The sequence below is a fragment of the Lepus europaeus genome, chromosome 7 (assembly GCF_033115175.1).
Source record: "Lepus europaeus isolate LE1 chromosome 7, mLepTim1.pri, whole genome shotgun sequence".
Taxonomy (NCBI): domain Eukaryota; kingdom Metazoa; phylum Chordata; class Mammalia; order Lagomorpha; family Leporidae; genus Lepus; species Lepus europaeus.
The window spans coordinates 16,918,739-16,938,775 of record NC_084833.1 but is presented as its reverse complement, the minus strand read 5'-3'; the positions used below and the strand labels follow the sequence as shown (position 1 = coordinate 16,938,775).

Below are 20,037 nucleotides of genomic sequence, written 5' to 3'. Positions count from 1 at the left end.
CTTCAAAATTCATAAAGAAATGGTTGAATACTTTATGGGATTCTTAAATAATACATCATTTAATTTTTTTTGAAAAAATATTATCTTGCCAGAATCCTTAAATAAAGAGTTAAAGGGAAAAGTTTGAATATAAATCTAGTTTCACACTTGATTTAAAATTTGGAAGAAATTTTTACATAATTCTGAGGAAACAATGGAAAGAAATTAATCATGGTATTAGTATTTTCTTTTTTTTTATTAAACTTTTATTTAATGAATATAAATTTCCAAAGTATAGCTTATGGGTTACAATGGCTTCCCCCCTCCCTAACTTCCCTCCCGCCCGCAACCCTCCACTTTCCCGCTCCCTTTCCCCTTCCATTCATGTAAAGATTCATTTTCAATTCTCTTTGTATACAGAAGATCAGTTTAGTATATATTAGGTAAAGATTTCAACATTTTGCCCATATAGCAACATAAAGTGAAAAAACTACCATTGGATTACTAATTATAGCATTAAATAGCAATGTACAGCACATTAAAGACAGAGATCCTACATAATTTTTTTTTCAAATTAATTAATTTTCTATGCCATTTCCATTTTAACACCAGGTTGTTTTTTTTTTTTTTCATTTCCAATTCTCTTTATATACAGAAGATCACTTCAGTATATAATTAGTAAAGACCTCATCAGTTTGTGCCCACACAGAAACGCAAAGTATAAAAATACTGTTTCAGTACTAGTTATAGCATCACTTGGCTTTAGACGACACATTAGGGACAGATCCCACATGGGGTGTAAGTACACAGTGACTCCTGTTGCTGATTTAACAATTTGACACTCCTGTTCATGGCGTCAGTAATCTCCCTAGGCTCTAGTCATGAGTTGCCAGGGCTATGGAAGCCTTTAGAGTTCGCTGACTTTGATCTTATTCCGATAAGGTCATAGTCAAAGTGGAAGTTCTCTCCTCCCTTCGGAGAAGGGTACCTCCTTCTTTGATGGCCCCGTTCTTTCCACTGGGATCTCACTCACAGAGATCTTTCATTTAGGTCTTTTTTTTTTCCATGATATCTTGGCTTTCCATGCCTGCTATACTCTCATGGGCTCTTCCGCCAGATCCGAATGCCTTGAGGGCTGATTTTGAGGCCAGAGTGTTGTTTAGGACATCTGCCATTCTATGAGTCTGCTGTGTATCCCACTTCCCATGTTGGATCTTTCTCTCCCTTTTTGATTCTATCAGTTAGTATTAGCAGATACTTGTCTTGTTTGTGTGATCTCTTTGACTCTTAGACCTATCAGAGCTATCAATTGTGAGCTGAAATTGATCACTTGGACTAGTGCGATGGCATTGGTACATGTCATCTTGATGGGATTGTGTTGGAATCCCCTGGCACATTTCTAACTCCACCATTTGCGGCCAGTCCGATTGAGCATGTTCCAAATTGTTCATCTCCTCCCTCTCTTTTTCCACTTTTAGATTTAACAGGGATCACTTTTCAGTTAAAATTTAAACACCTAAGAATAATTGTGTGTTAATTACTGAGTTCAACCAATAGTACTAGAACAACAACAACAACAACAAATACTAAAAAGGATAAAGTATTACATTGTACATCTAGAGTCAGGACAAGAGCTGATCAGGTCATTGTTGCTTATAGTGTCCATTTCACTTAACAGGTTTCCCCTTTGGTGCTCAGTTGTCACCGATCAGGGAAAACAAATGATATTTTTCTCTTTGGGACTGGCTTAATTCACTCAGCACGATGTTTTCCAGATCCCTCCATCTTGTTGCAAATGACTGGGTTTCATGGTTTCTTACTGCTGTATAGTATTCTATGGAGTACATGTCCCATAATTTCTTTATCCAGTCTATTGTTGATGGGCATTTGGGTTGGTTCCAGGTCTTAGCTATTGTGAATTGAGCTGCAATAAACATTAATGTGCAGATGGCTTTTTTATTTGCCAAATTAATTTCCTTTGGGTAAATTCCAAGGAGTGGGATGGCTGGGTTGTATGGTAGGGTTATGTTCAGGTTTCTGAGGAATCTCCAGACAGACTTCCATAGTGGCTTAACCAGTTTGCATTCCCACCAACAGTGGGTTAGTGTCCCTTTTTCCCCACATCCTCTCCAGCATCTGTTGTTGGTAGATTTCTGAATGTGAGCCATTCTCACCGGGGTGAGATGGAACCTCATTGTGGTTTTGATTTGTATTTCTCTGATTGCTAGTGATCTTGAACATTTTTTCATGTGTCTGTTGGCCATTTGGATTTCCTCTTTTGAAAAATGTCTATTGAGGTCCTTGGCCCATCTCTTAAGTGGGTTGTTTGTTTTGTTGTTGTGGATTTTCTTGATTTCTTTGTAGATTCTGGTTATCAATCCTTTATCTGTAGTATAGTTTGCGAATATTTTTTCCCATTCTGTTGGTTGCCTCTTCACTTTCCTGACTGTTTCTTTTGAAGTACAGAAACTTCTCAATTTGATGCAATCCCAAATGTTAATTTTGGTTTTGACTGCCTGTGCTGTTGGAGTATTTTCCAGGAAGTCTTTGCCTGTGCCTGTATCTTGCAGGGTTTCTCCAATGCTCTCTAATAATTTGATAGTTTCGGGTCATAGATTTAAGTCTTTAATCCATGTTGAGTGAATTTTTGTGTAAGGTGATAGGTATGGGTCTTGCTTCAAGGTTCTGCACGTGGAAATCCAATTTTCCCAGCACCATTTATTGAATAGACTGTCCTTATTCCAGGGATTAGATTTGGATCTTTGGTCAAATATAAGTTGTCTGTAGATGTTTGGATTGATTTCTGGTGTTTCTATTCTGTTCCATTGGTCTATCCATCTGTTTCTGTACCAGTACCATGCTGTTTTGATAACAACTGCCCTGTAGTATGTCCTAAAATCAGGTATTGTGATGCCTCCGGCTTTGTTTTTGTTGTACACGATTGCTTTGGCTATTCGAGGTCTTCTGTGTCTCCATATGAATTTCAGCATTATTTTTTCCAGATCTGAGAAGAAGGTCTTCGGGATCTTGATGGGTATTGCATTGAATGTATAAATTGCTTTTGGGAGAATAGACATTTTGATGATATTGATTCTTCCAATCCATGAGCATGGAAGATTTCTCCATTTTTTGGTATCCTCTTCTATTTCTTTCTTTAAGGTTTTGTAGTTTTCATCGTAGAGATCTTTAACGTCTTTGGTTAAGTTTATTCCAAGGTATTTGATTGTTTTTGTAGCTATTGTGAATGGGATTGATTTTAGAAGTTCTTCCTCAGCCATGGCATTGCCTGTGTATACAAAGGCTGTTGATTTTTGTGGATTGATTTTATATCCTGCTACTTTGCCAAACTCTTCGATGAGTTCCAGTAGTCTCTTAGTAGAGTTCTTTGGGTCCCCTAAATAAAGAATCATATCATCTGCAAAGAGGGATAGTTTGAGTTCGTCCTTCCCGATTTGTATCCCTTTAATTTCTTTTTCTTGCCTAATAGCTCTGGCCAAAACTTCCAGAACTATATTGAATAGCAGTGGTGAGAGTGGGCATCCCTGTCTGGTACCAGATTTCAGTGGAAATGCTTCCAACTTTTCCCCATTCAATAGGATGTTGGCCGTGGGTTTTTCATATATTGCTTTGATTTTATTAAGGAACGTTCCTTCCATACCCAGTTTACTTAGAGTTTTCATCATGAAAGGGTGTTGTATTTTATCAAATACTTTCTCTGCGTCTATTGAGAGAATCATATGGTTTTTCTTCTGCAGTCTGTTAATGTAGTGTATTACGTTGATTGTTTTGCGAATGTTGAACCATCCCTGCATACCGGGGATGAATCCCACTTGGTCTGGGTGGATGATCTTTCTGATGTGTTGTTGCATTCTATTGGCCAGAATTTTATTGAGTATTTTTGCATCTATGTTCATCAGGGATATTGGTCTGTAATTCTCTTTCAATGTTGCGTCTCTTTCTGGCTTAGGAATTAAGGTGATGGTGGCTTCATAGAAAGAATTTGGGAGGATTCCCTCTTTTTCGATTGCTCTGAATAGTTTGAGAAGAATTGGAGTTAGTTCTTCTCTAAATGTCTGGTAGAACTCAGCAGTGAATCCATCTGGCCCTGGGTTTTTCTTTGTTGGGAGGGCCTTTATTACTGTTTCAATTTCTGTGTCAGTTATTGGTCTGTTTAGGTTTTCTATGTCTTCCTGGCTCAATTTAGGGAGGTTGTATGTGTCCAAGAATCTGTCCATTTCTGATAGATTTCCCTGTTTGCTGGCATACAAGTCCTTGTAGTAATTTCTGATGATTCTTTTTATTTCTGTGGCGTCTGTTGTTACGTTTCCCATTTCATCTCTGATCCTATTGATTTGGGTCTTTTCTCTTCTTTTTTTAGTGAGTTGGGCCAATGGGGTGTCAATTTTGTTTATTTTTTCAAAAAACCAGCTCCTCGTTTGGCTGATTTTTTGTAATGTTTTTTTTGATTCAATCCTGTTGATTTCTTCTCTGATTTTAATTATTTCTCTTCTCCTACTGGGTTTGGGTTTGGTTTGCTGCAGATTTTCTAGATCCTTGAGATGACTTGAAAGCTCATCTATTTGGTGCCTTTCCAATTTCTTGATGTAGGCCCCTATTGATATAAACTTTCCTCTTAACACTGCTTTTGTTGTATCCCATAGGTTTTGGTATGTTGTGCTGTTATCCTCATTTACTTCCAGAAAATTTTTGATTTCTCTTTTAATTTCTTCTATGACCCATTGTTCATTCAGGAGCATGTTGTCCAATCTCCATGTGTTTGCACGTGCTCTAGGGATTCCTGAGTTGCCAATTTCCAATTTCATTCCTTTGTGGTCTGAGAAGCTGCATGGTGTGATTCTAATTCTTTTGAATTTGCTGAGACTTGCTTTATGGCCTAGTATGTGGTCAATCCTAGAGAGGGTTCCATGTACTGCTGAGAAGAATGTAAAGTCCTTAGATGTAGGATGAAATGTTCTGTAGATATCTGTTAGATCCATTTGGGCTATAGTGTCATTTAAATCTACTGTCTCCTTGTTGATCTTCTGTTCTGTTGATCTGTCTATCTCTGAGAGTGGAGTGTTGAAGTCCCCCAGTACTATTGTATTGGGGTCTAAGTCTCCCTTTAAGTCCCTTAACAAGTCTTTTAAATAAGCTGGTGCCCTGTAATTAGGTGCATATACATTGATAATCATTATATCTTCCTGTTGAATGGATCCCTTAATCATTAAATAGTGCCCCTCTTTGTCTCTCCTGACAGTTTTTGTGGTAAAGTTTATGTTGTCCGATATTAAGATGGCTACGCCCGCTCTTTTTTCATTTCTATTGGCATGGTATATCTTTTTCCAGCCTTTCACTTTCAGTCTGTATGGATCATTGTTGGATAGATGGGTTTCTTGTAAGCAGCAAAAGGATGGGTTTTGTTCCTTAACCCAATCAGCCAATCGGTGTCTTTTAACTGGACAGTTCAAGCCATTAACATTCAATGTGACTATTGAGAAGGAGTAACTTTGCCCTGCCATTAGCCAAAGATACTTTCTAATATATGGTTTGAGATTCCTGTGATCTTTTGGTGTGAGGTTTCCTACCTTTACCTTCTTTCATATTGGTGACCGTGTTTCTGTGTTTCTGTATGTAACACATCTTTAAGCATCTTTTGCAGGGCTGGACAAGTGGCGACAAATTCTTTCAATGTCTGTTTGCTGTGAAAGGTCTTTATTTCACCTTCATTCACAAATGAGAGCTTTGCAGGATATAATATTCTGGGCTGGCAGTTTTTCTCTCTTAGCACCTGGGCTATGTCTCGCCATTCTCTCCTAGCTTGTAGGGTTTCTGAAGAGAAGTCAGCTGTGAGTCTAATTGGAGATCCTCTGAGAGTAATCTGGCGTTTCTCTCTTGCACATTTTAGGATCTTTTCTTTGTGTTTCACTGTGGTGAGTTTGATTACGACGTGTCGTGGTGAGGATCTCTTTTGGTCATGTTTATTAGGGGTTCTATGAGCTTCCTGTATTAGGATGTCTCTGTCTTTCTCCAAACCTGGGAAATTTTCTGCTAGTATCTCACTAAAAAGGCCTTCTAATCCTTTCTCTCTCTCCATGCCTTCAGGTACTCCTAGAACCCGAATGTTGGGTTTTTTAAGAGTATCCTGTAGATTCCTGACAGTATTTTTTAGATTTCTGATTTCTTCTTCTTTTCTTTGATTTGATTGTTTCCTTTCCTGTTCTTTGTCTTCTAAGTCTGATATTCTCTCTTCTGCTTCGCCCATTCTGTTTTTAAGGCTCTCTAATGTGTTTGTCATTTGATCTATTGAATTCTTCATTTCATTATGATTTCTCGTCACTATCACCATTTCTTGTTCCACTAGTTGTTTCATTTCATTTTGATTCCTCCTTAATATTTCATTTTCACGAGAGAGATTTTCTATCTTGTCCATTAAAGATTTCTGTAGTTCAAGAATTTGTTTTTGAGAACTTCTTAATGTTCTTATCAATTTTTTGAGATCTGCTTCTTGCATTTCTTCAATCTCCTCATCTTCATAATCTTGAATTGGGGTGTCTTTTTCATTTGGGGGTGTCATAGTGTCTTCCTTGTTCTTGTTTTCTCGGTTTTTGCGTTTGTTGTTTGGCATGTTGGAGATATTTGGTTTCTTCACTGTGGTGTTTTTTCTTGTTACACTATGGCTCTATATTAAGTGTACTGTCTGCTTTCAGTGGTGCCTTAGAGGCTTGAGATGAGTGTGGACTGAGAGCTGTGTTTGGTTCCTCAGGGCTGAGGGTGTGTCAAAGATGACACTCCCAGGTTAGGTGTGGTAAATCTCTCTCTTTTTGATTCAAAAGGGAAGTAATTCCGCACAGCTGAACGTACTTGGAGGTAGTTAGCAGGCAAATGATATACCCACAGGAGCCAGAGATTGGAAGCTCTTTCCCAAGGACCACACAGGGAATCTCTGCTGCCCTCAGTGTGGGCTCCAATTCTCCTGCAATCTCCCACTGGGTTTCCAAGCTAGATGCTAATCTCCTGTTATTTCACCCCTCCCCCCAGAGTCAGGTTTTTCTGCTAGGCTCAGGGCCGGTGCAGACCTGAGGTCACCCTGCTTATGATGTATGTCCAAAATGGCGCCTGCTCTGTCTTGCTCGCCTTTGAGAGGTGAGCGGAGAGAGAGAAACTTGTGTCCGTATCGGTCACTTTTTTAAATTTTTTTCCTCTCTCTCTTCTAGTTAGCCTGGTGAATTTTTCCCCACGAAGTTTCAAGCCTCGTTCCCTCTAGCCTCCTCTTTCCGCTTGCCCGCTGGTATCTCGGGCTATTGTGGTTCGGCTCACCTCGCGTTCCAGCGCTGGTGTGTTGAGTCTGCCGCTGGTGTCCCAAACTTGGGCTCCCACGCTCTCCACGCAGGTCCACAGTGAATCACTAGTTCCGGAAGAGTTTCCTATGCTGTTTCATCCCCTACTCTTCCTTGACCCTGCAGTATCTCCACTTATATTAACCTGTCTCTCTCCCGGACTAATAGTGTGCTCCCTGCCTATTCCGCCATCTTGCCCGAAGGTATTAGTATTTTCTATTTCTTCGTTAAATTTCTCTGTTTCAAAAAAAGTCTCTAATGAGATTGTATGAACTTGGATACATTTCTTACTGTCTTTGTGCCTTCACATTCCTTGCCTTAAGATGGGGATAAGACAGTGAATGCATAATGTATTCAGAGTTAAGTAATATATAGCATGTATTATTTTATAAACCATAAAAGTAAATAATAAATTATTGCTTTTTTTATGGAAAGTCTGAGTCAGAATAGAATTTATTATGTATTTGTATAAAGGGAACAAATTTCATGTATTTCATATTTTGAGAGCATACTGATACTTCCCATCCTGCCATCTCTCCCTTCCTCCTTCTTACCCTTCTTCTTCCTTTTTATTTTCTTTGATTTTTACAATAATGTAATTTCAATTTACTTTATATTCATAAGCTTAACCCTCCACTAAATTAAGAATTCAACAAGTAATAAGAAGAAAAACCACTGCTCCTCAAGAGTATCAACAAGGGCTATAAACAAAAATCAAATCTCAAAATGTCAATTTTGTTCACATACATTGTATACTCATTACCACAAGTCAGGGAAAACATATGATATTTGCCTTTTTGGGACTGGCTTAATTCACTAAGCATAATGGTCAGCTGTTGCATTCTTGTTGTTGCAAAAGACAGGATTTCATTCTTTTTTATTTTTTATTTTTTGATAGGCAGAGTGGATAGTGAGAGAGAGAGAGAGAGAGAGAGAGAGAAAGGTCTTCCTTTTTGCTGTTGGTTCACCCTCCAATTGCAGCTGCAGCCTGCGTGCTGCGGCCAGTGCATCGCGCTGATCCGAAGCTGGGAGCCAGGTGTTTCTCCTGGTCTCCCATGTGGGTGCAGGGCCCAAGGACTTGGGCCATCCTCCACTGCACTCCCGGGCCATAGCAGAGAGCTGGCCTGGAAGAGGGGAAACCGGGACAGAATCCGGCGCCCCGACCAGGACTAGAACCCGGTGTGCCGGCGCCGCAGGTGGAGGATTAGCCTATTGAGCCATGGTGCTGGCCTCATTATTTTTTTTACAACTGAGTAGTATTCCATTGTGTGTATATGTCACAGATGTCCATAAACTGATGACTGGATAGAATTTCTTGAATGTCATTGAAGTCAGAAAAATTTTTTGTATTGGATCACCTACGCATGTTGTCTTCACTTTAACCTGAGAGTGCTTAGCTTTAACAGCTTATGAAGGGATCACCATGCTCATTAATGTATGGTTTCATGTATTTTGCATTTTAAATTCCATAAAAATGTTTTGAAGTGAATAAAAATGAAAACAAAAACTTGGAAACAAAGCCTATTATATTGTACTTATACATCAATCTCCCTTCTGAGTCTGATGTACAACCATTGAAATCTAATAGCAACTGCTATTTATTGAGCACCTTGTAAGTTCCAGGCGTTGTATGAGACATACATTTAACCTACTCTCACAACAGCCTCCCAACAGCCATTCTGGCTGATATGTGCTATTGCTATCTCTGTTTGCATCTTAGAAGCCCAGCATCTGAAAAGCCCAGCAACTTGCCCAGGGTCACTAAGCTGGGGAGTGGCAGAGCTGGGATTCAGTCCTGTGGAATCTGGCTCCTGGGATCTTGCTGCCTGTGATGCTACTTTCCAGAATAGTTTTCATATGATGACCGATATTTTAGCTGTGCAATCCCATGCAGGTATCTGGACTTACATCCTAATGTCACTGTTGATTCTTTTTGAAGTGTTAACATAAGAGCAAATAAGAGCACCACAAGTGTTTTGCACTAGTTAGGGACCAATTAAGAGTAAAACCACGGTAGAATTTCTTTTTCATGCATTATGGTTGGAGCACTTACCCGGTGCATACAACTTCTTGGATACACTCATTAGTAAACCTATGATTAATGACTTTGACAAAAGTGTAGGCTTTCTGGGATGGATCCTAGCTTTTGATTTCCACCTTTCCCCCATCTTTTCATTGATTTTTCTGAGCTATTATCTTTTCTTTAAAATCAAAGGTTTCATCTCTGTAAACTCTCAGATGTTCCTAGTGGATTTCATGTTCCAGGATTTTGGGAAAAATTAATACATTGGTTAGAGTTTCACTTTTGCAGTTCCCCTGTGTGCCTTGTGTGGGTTGAAGAAATAGACAAATGCAGGTGTCATCCTGGAAATGATGATGCTAGGTGATGCCATGTGGCGGGTGATGTACATGCTGAGGTTTACAGCCACACCTTTTGAGGCATCATTTGAGAGTGGGGATGATGAAAAAGGCATAGAAGGAGGAATTCCAGTGGGTGCAGAGAGAAAGATAGTTAGGGAAGCTGAAGAGAAAATTTCAAAGATTTTGGGCTTCACACTGAAAAAAAAAATAACATGAGTCAACACAGCATGGACGATGACAGAATTTGTGTCTGGGGTGAATACTCCCTTTTTTAGGCAAATACATTCATAACACTTTAATTTCTATAAATGCAAGGCTTAAGTCTGTTTGGAAAAAAGTTGAGGCAAAGAAGAAATAAGATGTTCTATTTAGCAATATGGAATAAATAATGTTAGCAGTGTATAATAAAATATAAAACAAGGGTTGTGACTATCATGGGTAGAAAATATGTCATAATACTGTTGACTTTTGCTTGTTCCAAGGGGATGGAGGCAGATGCTTGGTGCTTTGAGTGGTGGTTGGAGGGATCTGGCAGATGGACTGGGGCCTGAGTAGAAGCAGACCCCAGGAGACCCTGCTTGGGAGAAGGATGTCCAGAGATTCTTGTCATGTGATGTGGCTGAGCACTAACGTCTGATATTAAAATCTAGGGTGTCCATCTTATTACCATACTTTCTATGTGGTGTCCTCAGGTGTCCACACGCTGAGAGGAAGCACAGGAGGACTGGAGTGGCACAGAGAAGTATTGACGAGGTGGCAAGCTGCAGTCAGGGAATAGTAACACTGCTGATCGTAGTGATGATGATGTCAATGGTGGTGGCAATGACAAGTGCATAGCGATTACTGTGTGCCAAGCATTGTTCTGTACGTTTTACACTTATGACATCATTTGATTTTCATAGTGACCTTAAGAGGTGGGTTCCATTTTCAGCCCCATTCGATAGATGAAGAAATTCAGTCACAGACGTTGCAGGTTGAATCAGTTTCCCAAAGGGAAACACCAGGAACAGAAATCTGGAGGCTGAGTGTTGAGCTGTTCTATTTGGTTGATAACATAGTGCGATTCCAGAAGGCTGGAAAACACGGGGCCACTGGTTCTGCATTTGTGACAGACTTGGTCCAGTTATTTCCACACCCTGGCCCCTGGCCACACAACAGACTTGAAGCCTCTGAGACAGAGTCTCAGAGGAGTACAACGTTTAAGTGACTGGTGCAATGCCAACTTCTTCCAGCTCAGGAGGAGGAGGGAGTTGGTCTGTTTCAGGAGATGACTCTATCGCTCAGTCACTCAGGGCAGACACTTGCACCTTGTTCCAGTTTTCAGGGCAAGCTAGACAATGGGGTTAGGTGTTCCAGATCTTGTTGGGTCATATGAGGATACTTCAGAAAGCTTGTGGAAAATGGAATTTAAAGATAATGCATATTTTTCATGAACCTTTTGAAGACCTCTCATATAATTAGTGGGTTCAACCAAAAGACCTGATATCAGGACACTTGAGGTAGCATCAGCTAGGAGAGAGAGCAGCCACCTGTCTCCCACAGCTTATTCTTCACTCTGATTCCAGTGAGCCAAGAAGGTGGGGAGCAGGATACAGGCTAACCCCAGGTGAGTATGTGGCATGTTGGGAGCTACTCTTATACCAGAATCCAACATTTCAACTGATATTTCGACAATATTTCAATCCTTTGGATTTTTTTTCCTAGAGAAAATATCCAAGGAAGAGACTAAAGCTATGCATTGTTCAAGACTTTCAGTTGGTTGTATGAGTTAAACTTTCCTTCATTTCTGTTAAATCCAAACTTTCTACTGTTTTCTACATAAAAACATTTGAATAACCACAAGCTTAACTTTTTGTAATGTCCCTAAGTTCGTTTTTAATCTGCCTAATTTTTATTAAAGTTTCTGAAGTTCTGTTTTATACTTGCTTTTAGAGTTTGAATTAGGAAAAAAGACAAATAATAAAAAAATAAAATTCACATTTTTCTAGTGCTTTCTGGGGCCCAAGTTTGTTCATATATTTTCTCATCTGATCTCATTGGCCTTCAGATTTTACAAATGTAGAAATTGAGATCAAATAGGCTGAACAGAGGAGTTGGAACTTTCATGGCTTTGTGTCTATTCCCGTGTCTCTGAATCCAAAGCTTTAAGAATATACCTTCAGGCTCACACACAGAATGTCCCAATCCAATACAGTGAGTCCCCTTCCTGTTTAGAATTATGATAAACTTCTGTATGATTTCTTCACCTGTTCTCTACCTGGCCTCTTTATTTCATAAGAACACAATACACCACTAACCATAATGCTCAGCATACAATCTGTTCTCTTTGCAGTAATAAAAATTAAAAAGCCATGAAGGCCCCAAATAAATAAAAAAAGAATACAGTAAGATAGAAAAAGCAGTTTCCTCAAGCACTTTCCTATAAAGACTCAGATGAAAAAGAAATAGAAAACATATTTTCTTTTTAAAAAAATATTTATTTATTTGAAAAGTAGTTACAGAAAGAGAAGGAAAGACACAGAGATCTTTCATGTACTAATTCACTCCCTAAATGGCCACAATGACAGGGCTGGGCCAGTTTGAAGCCAGGAGCTAGGAGCTTCATCTTGGTCTCCCACATGGGTGCAGGGGCCCAAGAACTTGAGCCTTCTTCCTGTGCTTTCCCAGGTGCACTAGAAGGGAGCTGAATTGGAAGTAGGGTAGCCAGAACTTAAACTGGTGCTCTGATATGGGATGCCTGCTATGCCACAATGTCAGCCCCAGAAAATATATTTTCTATCACCTTATCTGTGAGAAGTGGTTGATTTACTTGAAAATTCCATAACACTGTCTCCTGAGATGACACAATATTCTGGAAAAGTAATTCTTTTGAATTTCTGTTTTAGACTCTCAAGGTTATGTTTGGAAGGTGAAAGCATCCATGATAATAAGTGAATTTGAAATTTATGAACCCTACTCAACAACTTTGGATGCCAGAGTTGGAGTTTGAGATAGAAATAGATCCCATAGAACTTGAAATAAAGGAGGATCTAGGGCTAGGAGGACTGGGATATGGCAGAAAACATGATAGAACACAGGGAGGTAGGCGAGGAGATCCAAGTGGGGTGTCAGTGTCCAGGGACTGGAGTGAGTTGGGTGTGGTTGTGTAGTCATGAGTGATGAGAGTTTTTTTGGTGCTAATGAGATGCCTGCTGGCTGATTGCCAGAAGAACTCACCAAGTGCTTAGTGCATTGAATTGCTCAGTCTCCTCCCCCATTCAAATTCTGGAGAAAGAAGAGGGGCTAGGGATTGAACTGATCCACCAATGGTCAGTGATTTGATCGATATTAACTACATAATGTAGCTTCCATGAAAACTTTAAAGAGCTTCTGAGTTGGTGAATGTATGTATGTGTAGGGGTGAGGAAGTGCTCCCCAAACTCCATGAAGAAGGAAGCTCTGAACTTAGCAAAATTTGGAACTCCATCTAGTGTACCTCTTTATCTGGCTGTTCATTTGTCCTTTATCCTATCCTTTATAATAAGCCAGTAAATGTAAGTAAAGTGTGTTTCTGGGTTCTTTGAGCTATCTCAGCAAGTTAGCAAACTTGAGAAGGGAACTGTAGGTCTCCCCAGTTTGTATCCAAGTTAGACAAAAGTGTGGGTGACCTGGGGACCCACTACTTGCTGTTGGTGTCAGAAATTAGGGGCAGACTTATGGGACCAAGTCCTTAACCTTTAGGGTTTATACTAACTCTAAGTACTGTCATAATTGAAATAAATTGTAGGATACCTGCAGAGAATCTGAGAATTTCTTTGTGTGTGAAGTCCACACGTTGGGTGTCAGAATTGTGAGTAGAGAAATAATTTTTCCCTGTTTAGGTCAATCCTTTTTACTATGTAGTAGCCTTGGGTCAGACAGAGGCTAGTCTTATTGATAACTGATATTTAATTTCATTATCTATAAAAGGTATATTAACACACTTTTCAGCATCACTACAATGCTACTCATATATATATATATATATATATATATATATATATAAATATATATATATATATAATGTGCTGAGCTACACAACCAAATAACCCAATTGGTTGGACGTAAGGGTTTCTCCACCAGCTCCAATGGATAGTTTGGAAGAAACCTCCAGAAACCTCCAAGAGTCTGAGACTGGGAAACATTGATTTTACATTGAGTTAAGTCTGAATCACTTTTTACCATATTAATGATTTCCAAAAGAGTATACTGGTAAGAAAAACTAAGAAGTTGTTCAATATCAGTGGTGGAAAACACAAGTGAATTAAAACTAGAATGAGATGAGATAAAAAAAAAATTCAGATATCCACTATTGGCTTCTGTGAAAGTAATTCACTTATCTACTACATTTTGTTGATAACTATGTAAATTAGGACTGTCTGAGGGACTCATAAGTAACTTAATCCAAGATGAGATTCTTCATGATATTAGCAACAATGACATTTTGATACAATTACTTGACAGAATAATATTCAGTGATTACAATCAATGCTTTATAGAGTTTATAATGATGGGAAATTGTCTAAATTTTCATATTAATCAGGCGAACATAAAAATATGTATGATTTTAAAAGTAAATGAGAAGTAAACAGAAGTCTGTGAGTAGACGAAAGAATGACAAAAATACAATGTGAAGTTTTCTCTTTTGGACGGCAGGACTAAGAGTAAACTTTTTCTCTTTCCTCTTTAAATATTTTCCAAACTCTGTCTAGTAATTATGATTGTCTTTGCAGTTACCTTTTCTTTATCCTCTTTGGGGGTTATGCTGATATCTGCCTTGGCAAAAACCAGAGCTAGCATTTTTGCCTTATCTTCTGTTCCTTTTGTCTTCCTTGTGGTCTCAGTAATCTGAGTTCTAAGAAGAGAGTTCTCACAATTCCCCTTCTCCATTTACTTTAAACACGTGAAATGAATATATTGTAATTTACATGTATGATTAAATAAGCAATGTTTATTAATTAACCAATTATGTATTTGAAAGACAGATGGTAGGGGTGGGTAGAGCAGGAGAGAGAGAGAGAGAGAGAGAGAGAAAGAGAGAGAGAAAGTTTTCCATCCATTGGTTCATTCCCAATGTGAAGGTTGAGCCAGGCTGAAAACAGGAGGCAGGAACTCCACCCAGGTTTCTTGTGTGGGTGGCAGGGACCCAAGTACTTGAACTGTCACTGCTCCCTCCCAGTTTGCCCATTAGCAGGAAGCCGAATGAGAGCAGACTCCTACTCAAACACAGGCACTTAGATACAGGTTTGGGGATCTGAAATGGCATCTTAACTGCTGTGCCACATGCCCACTCCAAAATGTTTGCATTTTATTTTATTTATTTATTTATTTATTGACAGGCAGAGTGGACAGTGAGAGAGAGACAGAGAGAAAGGTCTTCCTTTGCCGTTGGTTCACCCTCCAATGGCCGCCGCGGCCGGTGTGTTGCGGCCGGCGCACCGCACTGATCTGAAGGCAGGAGCCAGGTGCTCCTCCTGGTCTCCCATGGGGTGCAGGGCCCAAGGACTTGGGCCATCCTCCACTGCACTCCTGTGCCACAGCAGAGAGCTGGCCTGGAAGAGGGGCAACTGGGACAGAATCTGGCGCCCCGACTGGGACTAGAACCTGGTGTGCCGGCGTCGGAAGGCGGAGGATTAGCCTAGTGAGCTGCGGTGCCGGCAAAATGTTTGCATTTTAAAACCAAAGATATCCCTATAAAATTCTTTGTTTTTTTTTATTAAACTTTTATTTAATGAATATAAATTTCCAAAGTACAGCTTATGGGTTACAATGGCTTCCCCCTCCCAAAACTTCCCTCCCGCCCACAACCCCCCCCCCAACTCCCTCTCCCCTTCCAATCACATCATGATTCATTTTCAATTCTCTTTATATACAGAAGATCAGTTTAGTATATATTAGGTAACGATTTCACCAGTTTGCCCCCATATAGCAACACAAAGTGAAATAAAAATACTGTTGGAGTACTAGTTATAGCATTAAATAACAGTGTACAGCACATTAAAGACAGAGATCCTACATAATATTTTTTTTAAAATTAATTAATTTTCTATGCCATTTCCAATTTAACACCAGGTTTTTTTTTTTTTCATTTCCAATTATCTTTATATACAGAAGATCGATTCAGTATATAATTAGTAAAGATCTCATCAGTTTGTACCCACGCAGAAACACAAAGTGTAAAAATACTGTTTCAGTACTAGTTATAGTATCACTGCACATTAGACAACACATTAAGGACAGATCTCACATGGGATGTAAGTACACAGTGACTCCTGTTGCTGACTTAACAGTTTGACACTCCTGTTCATGGCATCAGTAATCTCCCTAGGCTCTAGTCATGAGTTGCCAGGGCTATGGAAGCCTTTAGGGTTCGTCGACTTTGGTCTTATTCCGATAGGGTCATAGTCAAAGTGGAAGTTCTCTCCTCCCTTCAGAGAAAGGTACTTCCTTCTTTGATGGCCCCATTCTTTCCACTGGGATCTCACTCACAGAGATCTTTCATTTAGGTCTTCTTTTTTTTTTCCAGAGTGTCATGGCTTTCCATGCCTACAATACTCTCATGGGCTCTTGAGCCAGATCCGAATGCCTTAAGGGCTGATTCTGAGGCCAGAGTGTTGTTTAGGACATCTGCCATTCTATGAGTCTGCTGTGTATCCCACTTCCCATGTTGGATCGTTGTCTCCCTTTTTGATTCTATCAGTTAGTATTAGCAGACACTTGTCTTGTTTGGCTTTTTAGCAAAGAAAACTGGAAGTGATGGTCCAAGAGATGCCCTGTAGCCCATTGATTGATGAGATCCTTTATTCCGTCATTGAACCCAGATTGCTTAGACTGGGTTTTATACAGACTTAATTATATATATATACAGACTTCTAACACTGGCTTCATTCAGAATAGAAGTAGGACCAGAAGAAATAGAAGGGTGGACCAGATGTGGTATTAAGGATCCTGTTGGCTCTATCGATCAGCCATGTGAGGATGCAATAAAAATTCTGGTAAGAAGTTATCCACCTCCTTAGATCCATTTAGTGTAACTTTTCAACTTTATTTTTGTTTTTAGCTTTTATTCATTTGTCAAATACTCCTTAGACACTGTTCTAGGTCAGACAATATAGACATAAAATACATGGAATTCCTGCTTCCAGCATAGCACAAGACACTTTCAGGATACATCCAAGTATGGGGCATGAGGGTGGAGCAAGATTTATACAATGTGGTGTGCAAAGAGCAAGAATGGATAGTAAAGGATATTAAAAATGGATATAAGGATGGCCTTACAATATAACCTGGGGTGGGGAAGATATATCTTTTTTGATGAGAGGATATCTGAGCCTAGTCTTGATGGTTGTATAAGAACAAGCTAGAGGAATTGGCAACAATTGTGTTAAGACAAAAGTAATAGCATGTGGAAGGCAAAGAGCTGTGAGTGAGCATGACTTGATCAGAGAGTTTAGAGCAGTTTGGTAGTGGACAGGAAGGAAGTTGAAGAAAAACACAGATGAGTCAGTAGGATACAGGAACCCGTAATGAGATTAAGATGCTTAGATTTTTTCCTGAAGGGGAAGACTTTGGAGGGTTATTTACATTCTACACACACTAATTTCTTGAAATTGTTTGAAAGAGGTAATAGAAAAGTTTTTTGGTAAATCTCTTTTCACCCAAGTCTTCAGGATTCATGGATGATCCACGAAACATCACAGAATTCTTCATGCTGGGACTCTCACAAAATCCTGACGTGCAGAGAGTTTTGTTTGTGCTCTTTTTTATTGTCTACCTGGTTTCTATTGGGGGAAATCTCCTTATCATTATCACAATTATCTTCAGTCCCTCTTTGGGCTCACCTATGTACTTTTTCCTCTCATATCTATCCTTTATTGATACTTGCTATTCCTCGTGTATGACTCCCAAACTCATCGCTGACTCTTTATATGAGGGGAGAACTATTTCATTTGAGGGATGCATGGCTCAATTTTTTGTCGCTCATTTATTGGGAGGAACTGAGATCATCCTGCTCACTGTGATGGCCTATGACTGCTATGTGGCCATCTGCAAGCCCCTGCACTACACAGCCATCATGACCAGGCATCTCTGTGCCATGCTAGTGGGGTTGGCTTGGCTGGGGGGCTTCCTGCACTCCCTGATTCAGCTCCTCCTGGTCCTTCAGTTGCCCTTCTGTGGACCCAATGTGATCGATCACTTTGTCTGTGACTTGTACCCTTTGCTGGAACTCGCTTGCACCAACACGTTCGTCATTGGTCTGCTGGTGGTGGCCAACAGTGGTGTGATCTGCTTGTTGAACTTCCTCATGCTGGCTGCCTCCTACATTGTCATCCTGCACTCCTTGAGGTCCCATAGTGCAGAGGGGAGACGGAAAGCCCTCTCCACCTGTGGGGCTCACTTCACTGTTGTTGCCTTGTTCTTTGTCCCTTGTATATTCATATATATGCGGCCATCATCCACTCTGTCCATAGACAAAATTGTGGCTGTGTTTTACTGTATTTTGACACCTATGTTCAATCCTCTGATTTATACCCTGAGAAATGTAGAGGTGAAAAATGCTATGAAAAATCTCTGCAAAAAATGAACCATTGTGGATGGAAGTCAGAAATAAATTTGAGAAGGAAATAACCAGTCACTGGCAGTGAAAATTTGTATTACCATGATGAGAGCTGAGACATCACTAAAAATTTCAGAATAAAATTAATTTGGATTTTGCATTTATGTCTAATCTTTCCATGCCCCATATTATTAACTAGGAAATAATTATATACCATTTCAATTTCTTCTTGACAGTTTACTCTAAACTCCAGGGCATGGAAACAGATCCCCTCTCTTCATTTTTGCTTGAGATACAGCATTCTTTGGCCTGTGTGTACTGCCCATCTATTAGAATCTCCTTGAAGTGTCAGTAATCTGTTTTTTCAACTCTGGGCACTCCGGGAAGCAGAATATTGGTCATAGCAGTCACTGGTGATAGATGATGATCACCGAGCTCTGATTTCTCTTTTCAATAATATCAGGGGAATCTACAGTTGGGGACACTGAGAATACAGCCAATGAGATTAGGAATGACTAAACTCAGATCATGGAAATGTATAGAATGGTTTTTACTAAAATTAACATTAGCATGATTACATATAATAAGCTATACTTTCTATAAATCTTTGAAATAAATGTATAAACATGGAAACATGAACACACACAAATAATTGAACACTAATTTTGTGTTAGATATTATGCTAAATGCTTTTAAAAACAAGTTCACATTTTGTGATCACAAGAAGTTGGTAAGATTTTCATTTATTTTTTTGCCAGGTAGAATTAGACAGTGAGAGAGACAGAGAGAGAAAGGTCTTCCTTCCGTTGGTTCACTCTCCTAATTGCCGCTATGGCTGGTGTGCTGCGCCGATTTGAAGCCAGGAGCTGGGTCCTTCCTCCTGTTCTCCCATGTGGGTGCAGGGACCCAAGCACTTGGGCCATCCTCTGCTACCCTCCCGGGCCACAGCAGAGAGCTGGACTGGAAGAGGAGCAACCAGGACTAGTATCCAGCACCCCAACCGGGACTAGAACCAGGGGTGCCGGCGCCGCAGTCGGAGGGTTAGCCAAGTGAGCCATGGCACCGGCCAGATTTTCCTTTCATAAATGAAGAAACAGGGGCAGATGCTTTTGGCTAGTGGTTAAGATGTCTGCATCCCACATCAGAGTGCCTGGGTTTGAGTACCAGCTTCCTGCCAATACACACGCTAGGAAGCAGCAGGTGGTGGCTCAGGTAGTTCAGTTTCTGCCATCCACATAAGAGACCTGGACTGAATGTCCAGGCTCCTGGCTTTGGCCTGGTTTAGCCCCAGGTATTGCAAGCATTTGGGGAGTAACAGCAGATGAGTGTTCCCTAGTCTGTTTATCTTTCTGCTCTCTCCACATGAAACAAATACAACTTTGAAAAAAAAATATCTCATTGTGGTTCTGAGTTGCATTTCCCTGATGGCTAGTGTTTGAGCATTTTTTCCATATATTTGTTGGTTATTTGTATTTGTTTTTTTTTTTTTTGAGAAGTGTCAAATGACTGTTTGCCTCTTTCTTAACTAAATTGGTTGTTCTTTTTTTGTTGAGTTTTTTGAGTTGCTGATATATTCTGGATATGAATCCTTTGTTGGATAAATAGCTTACAAATATTTTCTTCCATTCTTTCGAATGTCTCTTCACTCTATTGGTTGTTCTTTTGCTGAGCAGAAGCTTCTGCGTTTGATATAAACCATCATCAGATGGATGGATAAAGAGAAGCATGGTATATATATATAATATATATATATATATATATATAGTTTAGATATAGAAAAAGAAT

At 39.7% G+C, this 20,037-nt stretch overlaps 1 protein-coding gene across 1 annotated transcript; it reads left to right on the top strand.

Annotated features, from left to right (window-relative positions):
• The first annotated feature begins 17,370 nt into the window (after positions 1–17,370).
• Positions 17,371–18,279, top strand: LOC133764334 (olfactory receptor 4C3D). Its single transcript, XM_062198002.1, has one exon. The coding sequence runs from the start codon at positions 17,371–17,373 to the stop codon at positions 18,277–18,279; it is 909 nt and encodes a 302-aa protein (XP_062053986.1).
• Positions 18,280–20,037: the final 1,758 nt, after the last annotated feature.

Bases quoted from the DNA above. Each gene is read 5' to 3' on its own strand.
- LOC133764334 (XM_062198002.1), top strand. From the start codon at position 17,371: ATGGATGATCCACGAAACATCACAGAATTCTTCATGCTGGGACTCTCA.